Consider the following 13,557-nt stretch of genomic DNA (forward strand, 5'->3'; position numbering starts at 1 on the left):
ATTTCTACCAGCTCTCCTACCATTTCTGCTAAACCACTTTTCAAAAAAATAAAACACGAGATGGCTCAAAGGTCATCCGTCAAAAATACTTTACTAAAGTATCAAATTTAATACTACACCTTGAACAGATTCTCTGAAAAATGGAGTAATTCACACACAAAATATCGAAAATCATTGAAATGGATAAATATTCATAAAATTGATTTTATTAAGTTAATTTTTGTTTAATTTTTTGTTTAAAAGCTATGCCATTATTTTGCACTTTCTTTCATGCCATTTCGCACTGTCAAACTACGCTTTAATTTACCGTTTCACCAGAAATGGAACACAATTTTGATTTTCTAAGTGGCACATATTTACTAATTCTATTCTGTAAAAATAATTTTTTGTAAGCTTTGCTCTAAACCTCACAGAAAAATCGCAAGTTGCTTAAACTTAAGGTTAGATGGAATGCATAAAGTAAATAAATATTTTAATAAAGTTTGGATAATTTTGTATCCTTAAAATCAACAGATTCAATTATACATCATTTTTGATAAGAAATATAGATTAAATTTTTATAAATTGCGCCTATACTATTTAATATCTTATAACTCGGTACATATTTGTAAATCTGATAAAATATTTCCTTAACTTTTGTTGAAATTTCTTATTGTATGTATTCTTACTTCATAGACATTGTGAAAAAAGTTATACAAATTCTGCACGTGATATTTTGGTATTATATAACTTCTGTACACATACCACGTATCTGAAGGTGTACGTAGAGAATATGCGAATATGCGACCTCCTGAATTTGGGTCCCATCTTCGAGTATTTTCTGTTTTCTGTCTTCCATATATGTAGCTTGCCTTACCTTGCCTTAAGCCAAAAGTTATCACTGCGCGTGAATCTTGAATTTGACTTTACCCTAAAATCATTTACTTAAAACTCGATTCGGATTCATAATTGGCATTTTAATTAAAAAAGTTATTCGTTATAAAAAAGTGAACACATTATTTCGTAAATCAAATAGATTTGGCATAAATTAAATATAAAAATCTTTTTATGAAAATCTTTTTATGAAAATGCAGGTGCAATTTTAAATACTTCAAACAGGAAATTGATTGTTTTTTAATCTCACGTGTGGCTGAATTCTTTAGCTCTTAAATAAGCCTGGTTTGAAATTTCTACCTAATTTAATATGGAAGTTACAGAACAGCCTTTTTACAACACGTCTATTTGCTCCAAAATTTCTAATAAATATCGTTTATCTCGAAAATTGTATATTTATGCAGATTTCAAGAATTTGAAAGATAAGAAAAAGTAAAAATCAATTGGAAATTTTACGCCCGATTTCGAGTAAATTCGAAAATCACCTGCGCAAATGAAAAATTTTATTTTACACGTAAAAGCTAAAAATTGCAATTGCTGTCTCCACAACTTATATAATGGGTGTAGTATAAAAAAAGATCAAAACTGGTGGTGTGTGATACATTTAGTAAATATTTACATAATAATTGATTGATTTTAGTTTAAGTATGATTTATTTGATGACCGTCTAATTGAATTTTACAATAATAGTACCCCTACCTGACAAATCAGTTTATTACTTACCTATTTTTATAATCAATAAGCATTTGTATTTCATCAGCTGTTTATTGAATTATTTCTTCCTATATGGAATTTTATTTCAATTAAGTGTGTGTTTTATTTAGAGATTTAACAATTGCCATATTAGCCTCTTAACATTAAGTTAAAATTACATCATTCAATATATCAAATTTTTATATTTCATACCTTTTTGTTTTATTTCAAATATAAAAAAAAGTATAAACCCAATTTAATTACACTTACTCACTTCTATAGACAATTTTAATAACTCATTAAAACATTTAATAAGATTTGGCACTAATTTCAATATATCGCCTCAATCAATATACTTGTATATAACATAATTTTTATTTCAAATATAATATATAATATAATCATCATTGTTTTCAAGATATTTTGAAACTATTGTAAAAGATTTCAAATCGATACACAAATGTAACGCAAATTTGAAATAGTTGATTTTAAGAAAAGAAAAATTGTGAATTTAAAATTGATTGCCATTGTTTCAGCTCGTATATACTACCAAAAATTTTTATATTGCCTAGGCTTTATTAAAAACTTTGAAACTTAAATATTACAGAGAAAAGAAAATTTTCACCATAAGCGAAAAGGATTTCGATCCACTTTCAGATAGTTTAAAGCCTTCACAATTTTTAAGGATACAAAAAGCAATACATTTAATACATATCATTTATGCCCATGAATACGATTCTGTGACCAACTAACCCTGAATTACTAAAATATGTTAAAATTTTAGCAATTTAACGATAATAGTAATTGTTCTTATAATTATTTTCGAGATAATATTATTAATATATTATACTGATAACGACTATTTTTAATACATACTTAAGAAACAACTTAATTAGAAATTTAGAAATTGATAGATACATCCTACAACTCATAAAAATTTGAGTAATGACCTTATTATCATAATATATTTAATTGAATTCTAAAAACGTGATCATCAACACAAAAAGACCTCATTTTATCATAATTTTTCAACTTCTTTTTCATTAAATTTATTGCGTTTTGTGACACATATAATATTTATGAATTCAATAATTTCTTCATTAAGATAAAAAATTAATTAAAAAATATGCTAGTACCTCATTAAATCCACCATGAAGAACTTTGCGGAGACATTTGAAGAATTTGACGGCGAGCTTTTTCATTATTTCGAACGGCAATTCCGTATAATGAAAACAAAAGAATTCTAGTTTTGCATAGTAATTTATTTCATTTAATTCTTTTTCCACATCATTTTCTATCATTTCAACATACCGTACATCATTTTCTATCAATTCAACATCCCCGGTACTATTTTGGGGGAAAATTTAAGAAAAAATATTAAATGCAATAAATGGTGGAAACGCATATAAATGACGCATTACATTACATCTTCATATGTACTATGTATTTATTTGCGCTCCCACCATATTTATCTAGAATTTTGAACACGTATTTGAATAATATTGAGGTAATGTTTAGTATTATTCAGGTATTGTGAATAGGTATTTATTAGAGATACCGAAGGAGCAGTGAATTGGATCTGCATGTTAGTTAAGATTAATAATCGCTTATCAATAATTACAATTAAATAAATTGTATATGAAACGAAGTTCACCGGGTCATCTGGCATTTGTAATGTCGATAAGTAAATCCCAAGGGCAGTCTCTTAGTGTTTATGACATGTTTTTCACATGGCCAATAGTATGTCGCCTGTTTCCGTGGTGGCATACCAGAAAACATATTCATATACGCATCAGAAAGTAAAATAAAAGAATGTTGTGTATCGTAGAGTTGTTATTGCCATTACAATAATAAACACTATGTTTTTGAATAATATTTTTTTAATTAATTATTCAACCTAAGAAATTTAAATATTTCAAGCAGCGCTTTTTGACAAGGATGGAAGATATAAGATATGCCTTTACTTGATTGAAAACAGTCCGAAACATTAAGAATCATTTTGTAAATGAAAAGCCCTATTAAATAATATAATAATATTACCATTGATATAGTTCGTACAAAACCAAGTGGCACCAAGCAAGAGAGAGTGTATGATGTATATGTATGTGCACTTATATCTATTCTCTCTCTTGTTCGGTGTCACTTGGTTTTGTACGAACTATATATGGCAATATGTATGCATTAAATTTTACAACTAAAAAGAAGTCTCATTCACCCCGAGCCGTTAAAAATATTATCATTTCAAGCTGTTGCTGGGCGAGAGAGGAGGATGCCTGTAAGATATACGAGAATATTGTACCATGATTCATACGCTTTAATCTATATGTTGTTTAATATTTAAATTATCAAAAAGAAAAAAAAATATCATAAGTGTTGAGGAATAACAATATTATAAACAGAGGCAATTTCCATTATGGAATTTTTATGCATCGCTTTAAAAAACACATAAACGTAAATTTTGGTCTTAGGTACAACACCTTTCCCTACCACTACAGGTATATTAACATATACTAATATTCTATTTATTTTAATTTGCTATAAATATGAAAAATTTTATTTTTAAATGCAGTAGGTACTTGTTGTATTTTTATAAATGGCAGATCAATAGATCGTGTGTGAGTAGGGGAAAATATGTTGCACGTGTTTCATACGCTCACATTCAATTTTTTTGTAACTTTAAAAGCTAGAACAGTAGTTGTTATTTGATTTTATAGTAGTCCTAACAACAAATGATTGAAAATGATTGAGAATGAAAATGATTACCCCTGTATCTTTTACTGCAAATTAGTTTTTCTTAACGTTGAAATAATTCAGGAATTAGTTTTTTAATCCTAATTTGTTGACTGTAAAAGATGATGGAGTGTTATGTTTCATTTCAGTTCCATAGTGTTTCATTTTCGCGTTCGTGTCTCGCAGGGGCCTGAAAATTTTAATAATTTTACTTCCGAGAAATTCTATAATAGAATCAAGCATTGAAACACAATAGCCAAAAGTATTGTAAATGGCAAAAAGATTGAAAGAGGTCATTCTTTTTCTGCGTGTTTTCACTTGATCTATTATAAATTTCTGAGCATGTTTTCTTTTGGTGATGAAAAACGTTTGTGTGAAAAATAGACAGCCAATTTTTCGTTCAATTGTCTATACGGAAATCTTGAAAATGTTTTCCTCATTCTAGTCTAAATCGAAATACTTTCCAGAACCGTCTGAACCATAAACGAGAAAATGCATTATTCAAATCTGATATTATCTTACGGTGTGGTGTATTTATGCAAACAAAACATCTTGTAAGTGCTACCATAAAATCAAATAACAACTACTGCTCTACTCAATACAAACACGTCCATAATTCTAACTTTTATTCTTACTCGATTATTCTTAGTACTATTTGTCAAAGATAGTCAAATTATGATCTTTGCCGTTTTTATATCATCACTAATTCCAAACGTGTCGAAGCTTGAGATAAATGCGGCTCAAACAAAAAATAATGAGATATTGAGGATAATCATCAATATTCATTGCTCTAGTTTTCCAGTTTTTCATTTTCTTTGATAACGGCTCAAAGGAAAAGCAGAAAAGTGGATAAATAGATAGAGTTTAATTTTTGCTGAATACGTACACATACGGAACACGTAATAATACATATTGTTATTCGTGCTATACAAAGTGGAGTTTGCAACTAGATCGATTGTAGCGCTGTTTTTTTATGAAATTTGCAATAAATTACGCGTTTTATTTGAAATATGACAATTTTCAATTGTTTACATGTAATTAGTAAACTTGTTACATTAGAAATTTTGAAAGTAAGAGACAAATTTGCATAAATAATATTTTTTAAATGTAAATTAACATAATAAAATTATAAAATAGTATTAAATTTTCAATATAAAACATAGGGGAAAGTTGTATATAATGATTTCGTTGTTTTAAGTGAACCATTTCAGCCATCTTGTATATTTATCGATAGATAGCTTCCGCGTTATCAAATTAATCCTTCAACAACGACTTATGACGATGTATAAGCTATTTTGTGTTTCGTAGCAAAAATATTAATTTTATTGATTATGATCTATGGTAAGACGGTGAAAAATGACAAGACACAAAAAGGTCTTAGAATAGTCCAAAATATTAATTTCAATCTTTTTTAATTATCAAATAGTTGATCACAATCATACGATAATCTTCAATTTTGTTAAGGACAAAATTTTAACTTAAAAGTGCGAATTTTTTTTATAACGCTTATGTGTTAAAAACGGTAAAAATTGTTTAAAATCATCCGAAATGTGACACACAACAACTTTGAAGTCAAATATTTGATTGAAACCACATAATAATCGTTGATTTCGACAATATCACATTTTCATCAAAATAGGTTTTGTTTTTTTTTTCAATCTCTTATGTATCTCCAAAAACGGTGAGTTTTAGGAAAATATGTCCTGAAAAAAATAAGTTCCAATGACTGTTTTCTCAAATTTCATGAATTTCTGCAGAATTACCTTGCGCGAACTTCAAAGGGCGCGCGGACGAGCGCATAGTAAAAGTACATTTTCTAATCAATATGACTTTGTTCTACAAACTCATACGAACATTTCTAACCTTATCTCATAAAAAATCATATTCTTCCATAGAATTGCAATCGTATGACCTTTTTCCGACTTTATTTTCTACAGTATAGATGTTACAACAGTCAAGTACAAAATCCTTCGACTAATGATTTTGAGACAACACGGAATTTTTTTGCGAATATAATTGTTCTATTACTTTGTACAAGGAAATAATTAGATTATTAATAAAAAAAAATAAATTTCAATGAATTTTTTGATAACAGCAATATGAGTTGTATGAAATACTGTTGCATGTATATTTTATAATATATTTATAAATATATCTCACATGACAGAAAACGTTATTATTATAAGATACAACGGATGTTAGTTACTTTGTAACTTACATTTTAGAATATGTAACATGTATTGGTTGTATCATAGGCGTCGTTTTATAAGCGACGTCGTCTATATAACCAACCAACGTTGTTACGCCACATGATACCATCAAATCTATATTGTATATCGAGTGTCACATAACTAATGAAACGGCTCAACAATATCCCCAAAAAAATAATATCTTTTTGAAAAAAGGTTCAAACAAAAGTTTTAATAGCCCAAAAAATATATTCACTGAACATATTCTTATGGCCTTGAAATGACCATGGAAGGCTCTATGAAGGTCAAATACAAAATTTTAAATCGAAGACCACATATTTCTTTGCTCACTCGTGTAAAAGAACTATAAAATAACATTTAATAACATTTTTGAACAGAATGTACCCAAGTACGACTTATTATATACTAGCTGTGAACTACCCGCTTTGCTACTTGGGTATATTTGAAAATATTTCATTATTCATTCCCACTTTCTCACTCCACCTTTCCACCCACCGAAGGTAAAAAATAGATAAAAACAATCCTTGAAGCTGATTGTACATCTTGTCAATATTTGAGCTTAATCGATGCACAATTTTTTAAGTTTTTGAAACACATATCTTTTAACTCCTATTTCAACTCCTTACTCTACTATATTATGCATGTATTATACATAAAAATCTTTCTCCTGAATCTAGAAAAAACCGCTTCAAAATCCGTTGAGTAGTTTTAAAGATCTAAATATACATAGGGACATGATAAGTTTCGAGAGCGGGAAGCGACTTTGTTTTATACTATCTATAAACTAGTGGGATATATTTAATTAGGTGAGACATTTACAAAAAGACTATTCTTAAATAATTTTCAGCGAAGAATCTAATAGTGACCTGAATTTTGACCTTGAAGTTGACATTCATGATTATTTAAAAATCAACTTTTCTTATTTATATGGAAAATTTCTTTGTTCTATGACCCGAATTCGTATTTGAATGTAAATTTGTTTATCCTTTGATTGCACATATATAAAAGGAAATTTCCATTTTATAAAAGTTTATATTCAAAAAAACTTCATGTATCAACAAGATAGATCAAAATTAAAATGACAAATGGTAGATTCCACGTTGAAAATTACTTAAGAATGACCTTGGCTTTTTTAAAAACTTTGTCACATAACAAAATATCCACTTGTTTCATTATTTCATAAATAATATTTAACATTTGATTCCTGTGGAAACTATTTAGCTTATAAAAATTTGCGTTCATTTCTAACTCTTCTTCGCAAATGGACGATGAAAAAAGAAGACATGTGTTCGAAAATTGAAAGTTGGTATTTTGACTCTAAAAAGTTATTTGAAGCGTTACTTTTGCGACACAGTGTATATTCTATGACTATGGCTTAATATTTCGCTCCTTTTTTTTTCTAACTAAATTATCATTTTTTACTTTTTAAGCTATAAATACTAAAAAATATCAAAATAAAATTGAAAGTTAAAAAACATTTTTATTTCTCTAGTAGTTTCCATAGAAAATATATTTCGATTATTTTCTACTTTTGAGTCCATTAAAACAAAAGCCTATACTTAAAAAGCCTTTTTTTGCTTAGATTAAAAAGAAAAACAAATTTAGTTTCCCAGAGCATGATCCATATTTCGTGTCAGAGAGACATATGCGGTCAGGCAGGAATCTGTCTTGCGGTCAGGCAGAGACACATGGAAAACATTTTTTTACACAGTGTCGCTGCGAGCAAATTAAATTCACCACCCAACTAATTTTGACAGTTGAATTTGACATTTGTTCATTATTAGATAGAAACGAAATAGGAGCTATTGGTTTTATCTACTTCTTTTACAGCTTCTTTTCAAAATCAGTTGATTCAATCCTGTTCTTGAAAATCAATGGCATCTCACAAATAATTCAAAAGAGCTAAAACCAAAAACGTCTTCTATTCCTCGAGGTTAAATAGTATTCATTGATCGCTAACAAGTATCATTTCTTTCTTAAGAAAAATCGTCTTGGAAAGTAAGGTACATAAATTAAAGTTCAAAAAAGTTAAGTAAGTCAAGTCATAAAGTTATCAGACTACAAAATCATAAAAAAAAATTAATCCACATTATCCAGCATTAATTACCGTGCGAATCTGACCTCGGCCAATTTCTAATGTCATTAGTTTTATCCATTGAAAAACTCTTAGTAAGTCACGAAAAACTCTGGCTATACGATTTCATTGGTTACTTGACGAGGTGTATTTAACGTGCAAAATATGCATCGTGGCGGTAGGTCGGGTCATTTTGTAGATACCACATACCGTCCGCTGAGAACCATGCCTTCAATTAAGATCATAAAAATGATCATGAGCCTGTACTTGTCTGAATCTATGTCAAATTTTGCAGTTATTTGGTAAAGTTTAATGCTTTCGACTATAAAGTTCCATGATGTGTTATTGATTTATATATTATAATCTTCAGATTTGACAGCTGTAGCTTGGCTGCTATACGATGTCAAAGCGCTCTTATTCGAAAGCCCTTTATAATGAATGATTCAATCATGTACCTATTGTAATGTTACCTTTATAAATATTGTAGGAGACCTACATTTACTAAAAAAACAGTTGTCAGGAACACGTGCCGTGCGCGATTTTATATTTAAAATATACATAACTATTTATATAAGCATTTTATTATTTATAATGAAAAGTAATCTAGCTATCTCTTTTTTATATTACATCCTTGTTTTTCTTTACACTTAAACGTGGGTTGTAATACTCCACATGGTAAAATCCATGGTTGTACCCGTGTTTACAAATACATGTAATGTGTTACCATTTTTTTTCTTTTTTAATCGATTAACCAAAGATTTATTTGATTATAAAACTATTGTTATGGCCTTGCCAATGGTTAAAAAGTTTTAACTTTCGTATTTTGTAAATACCTTTAGCTTTGATCGACGTATAATGAGTATATGATTTCAATCCAGGCTCCCGGAACTTTATTTTCTAAATACAAAATGATTTTAAATATTTATTATTTAAAAAAAAAAAGTAAGTACAAAATAATTTCAATTCCTTCATTTATTAATTGATAAAAATTATTTTTTTATCGTGTTATTAATTATTATCGTGTTATTATTATTGTATTGAAATTAGTTCGTTTCCAACATATTTGCAACTTTTTTAGCACCATACATTATACAAAAAACACCAATTTAAATATTTGCTTAAAACGACATGCTAAGCTATTGGTTCTCATCGAGTTTTCCCTAAACAAGTTGAATTTACGAACAATTTCTTATTCTCTAACCACGTTCAACTTGAACAGCAAAAATAATATTCTACCCATAAAATTTTCTCGTTAGAAAAGTCTTTACTGTCCAGTGCATTTTCTCATCTTATGGCTATGACGCAGATATATGCCTATTTTTATCATTTATATCGCAAAAATGCTTATCCAGCGAACTTTGTAATCGCGAAGACTTTTGGATCAACTAAGAATAGTCAGAATCCATAATTTCAGATATTTTGAGTGACACCCACTTTATTATTAAACATGTTTTTATAATGGACTAAAAAGTATAAAATAATTAGTAGTTACTAAAATACTTGTAAGATTGGAAACGAAAACGATAAACATGGGACGCTTTTATTTATTTTATACTTTTTAGTCCGTTATAAAAACATGATACACTAAAAATTTTTATTTTTTATTATTTTTAAGGCTATGTGAATGCATTGTCATCCACTTCTGAGCTATGGTCCCAATTTTAAGTGTCTAGCTCTCCGATAAGTTAGTTAAAAATTAATTACAAAATTCTACCCGAGCATACAAAATGCGAGTTAATAAGAACATGTTAACATAAAAAAGATTGCGGTCGTGAGACCCCCGTAAGGAACGAAGTTCCTTACGAAGCTGTACAGAAGCAAATGTAAACGTTAAATAAATACATATAGGTAATCTGTTCAATCTGTAGTGTCAAGTAGGCAGGGTTCCTAGACGCACATAATTATAGTCCACGAATTTTGTCATTTTTGTACTATTTGCATTCAAAACTAGGTATGCATATGTATCCATAACTAGTTTTGGATATAAATAGTACAAAAATTCAAAATTCGTGTACTATAATTAATAAAAATAATACAAAGTAGAATAACATATCGTGGTTCCCATGGATATGGCACACATACACACTCAAAGCATATCTCATTTTGTTACGTGACGATTTTTGCCAAGTTGCTCACCATGGCAAGTCGCCTTAACGAACTACGTTCCAAAAACTTTCCTACATTTGTAGAAATTGTAGAAAATTGTAGAAAATCTAGGGAATTCAAAGAAATTAAAAAATTTTTCAATGAATCTACCTTGAATTTAGGTTTTAGTTCTCGTTTAGCAGACACTGAAGCAATCGGCTGTATGATATCTTAGAATCAGTTAGAGACTTTATCATGTTTCCGCATCTTGTACGTCTTCCACTACACTCCCGGCTTGATTATTATTACCCATTATCATCATGATTATAATTCATACATAATATTTCTATATCTTTTGCACACAAATATTACAGAAAAAAAAGTAGATGACTTGCGCATTATTATTATATTACAATAATAATAAAATGTAAATGATAATACAAAATAGACAGGAACGCGCGCATCGATTGAAAACTACTACTAATCAAATATGCAGTGTGTACATGTATATATTTATTATTTATTGTTATAATTTGATTTAATTATAATATTTCCAGTAGTTAGAAAACGTGACTTTACTTACATAAAAACTTATATATATAACCACGATCATATACAGAATAGATGGCAGTTTAGTAGCCACTAGATGTCGATATCGTACGATATCATTATCATACACTCTCATTATCGTAACCGTTTTTTGGATAACAAACGTTCATCGTTTTTAAAGTTAGTGTCTCCAATTAAAAAAATAAAAAATAAACTTACAAATTAAAGTGATTTTGTGTCCAAGATCTAGTTTTTTGTAATTAAAATAAAGTGTTTTACATAAAAAAAATTTGATATGAATTATTTTATAGAATTAAGTGTGACATTCAAAAAATTTTATTTTTTATTAATGTTATGCTTTTTTATTATTAATTGTTTAAATAACAAATCTGTTTTTAATATATTTGTTGTACAATGGTAAATTTATCAAATACGGCAACAATCATGCAGGATTTAACACGATCGAAATTATCACACCAGGGTAAAGAGGTAAATTCACATTCATTTTTTAATTTGTATATTTTGTATTAGACGCGCCAAGGCGCTCATGATGAATTAAATTTTGTGCCAAAATATATAATTTTTATGAAACAGCAGTAAATTCATTTTTATGGGCATCAATTAATGGCAAAACGGCAAAAATTTGACATTGGAAAGTGTCTAAGCTTCATTTTTCTAAATAAAAGCCACATGATGTAGACCTTTCTATTTTTTAGTGCTCTCATATATAAATTTTGTTATTTTACATAATTTTTATTATTTTGCTTTCTCCCGAAAAGATAAATACCTGAAAATCCTAGAGCGGATTTTGTCATAATCATCGGTTTCACATTTAAAAAAATAGAACTACGGTGGAGGTGTTAAAAAACTTATTAGCTTTTGTCTTCCCATCGATTCCATCATAGTTTATGTAGATACCAACTTTTTTTAACGGAGAAACTCCACTAACAAGTAAAGGAATAATTTTTTCTTTATCCACGGTCGAAGTTACGTACTGGGTGCTTATGTTAGGAGGCAGAAACTCCGACATTTATCCTATTTCCTAGCTTCTATTGCTCCCAATAGAAACAGCAAGTACGTACTTTCGGACGAAAATAAAGGAAAATAGTATTCATTACACGGACAGAAAGTTTCTCTCTGCTTCGTCTGGGGCATCATATCGCACAGTGCAGAAATCTCAAACTTTCTGCCCTTGTAGTGTTACATACTATTTCCCTTGAGTCACCGCTATATGACTTATAAGTAAAAGTTACAGCTTGTACCTACTTTAGAAAGTATTTTAACACTATTTTTTGGATTTTAATAAAGTAATAATGAAATAAATACAATTTTTTTATTTGGAAAAATCAGGAAAAGATGAATACCAGGAAAATCATTTTTATTTGAAATGATGAACGTTCTTTTGCTCCATTTAAGCTTTTGTATATAAAAATAGGACAGTTATTTAAATAAGATAGGATAGAATAATTCATTGATGTGTAGGTACTCAAATAAACCTTTTTGTAATACACAGACTGTAGTAGTCACTCAGGATATTATATTTTAGGTGAGCCAAACATTCATTTTGATGACTGCCTTTGCCACATGATGATAATAACCAATTTAAATTTGCGGACATATTAGATAGTATGATAGTAATATACGCCAGTCAAATTCTCTTATCTCAAACCCTTAGGGGGATATCAAACTACGCTTTGCAAGCAAAAAATTTTTGCTCCAAATTTTCGAACTTTTTTCAGTTTTTCACATATTACGCAGATAGCACTAGTTTTTTTGCTAGCAAAACATATTTTTCAAACTCCCCTAAAGGGTATAAATAACATATCATAAAAGCAGCTTTACTTCGCCTTCCGACCGCCATTTGTACTAGTTTTCAAAAAGTAGTATTTTCTAAAAAACTTTTTTTTTTCAATTTTTTTCAAAAATTTTTCATATGGCTCACTAATTGAAGCTACCTAGATATTTTGATCTATCTATCTTTTTTTCCTTCACGAGAAATCAATAATACTTACGAAAAATTGTTTCAAACAAAAGTTATTTTTTTATGAGGAACATTTTTTACATTTAAACTTTTGGTCTATATCTAACAGTTTAACATAAGCAAAACTCAAAATTTTATCATTTCTGAAGACCAGGTAAATTTTTCAAGCATATGTCAAAAACTATTATACATGCGGAGATGTGGCTTCAATTGTTTCAAATTTACTATACTTTCAAATTGATAGTAGCAACTTACGTCAAAAGCTCATAGTTTTTTACATAAACTGCAAAAACTAAAAAGGGTCCAACAATTTTGCTGTTTTTCTCGGATAACATAAGTAGTACAACTTTTTTTTTGCTTGC

The 13,557-nt window shown here is 28.6% G+C and overlaps 1 protein-coding gene across 3 annotated transcripts in view; it reads left to right on the top strand.

Moving 5' to 3' along the window:
* LOC123306187 (transcription factor cwo) overlaps window positions 1-13,557 on the top strand; it is a 75,490-nt gene that overhangs the window by 36,002 nt on the left and 25,931 nt on the right. The window contains exon 1 of one of the 3 annotated variants that reach the window (XM_044888088.1): window positions 11,543-11,703. The exons of the other annotated variants lie outside the window; for them this stretch is intronic. Within the exon in view, the coding sequence (XP_044744023.1) occupies window positions 11,629-11,703 (75 nt within the window). The 5' untranslated portion in view covers window positions 11,543-11,628. Of the gene's footprint in view, window positions 1-11,542; window positions 11,704-13,557 lie in introns of those variants that run through there. 3 annotated transcript variants of the gene reach the window in all.

This window comes from Chrysoperla carnea, chromosome 1 (assembly GCF_905475395.1).
Source record: "Chrysoperla carnea chromosome 1, inChrCarn1.1, whole genome shotgun sequence".
Classification (NCBI taxonomy): Eukaryota; Metazoa; Arthropoda; class Insecta; order Neuroptera; family Chrysopidae; genus Chrysoperla; species Chrysoperla carnea.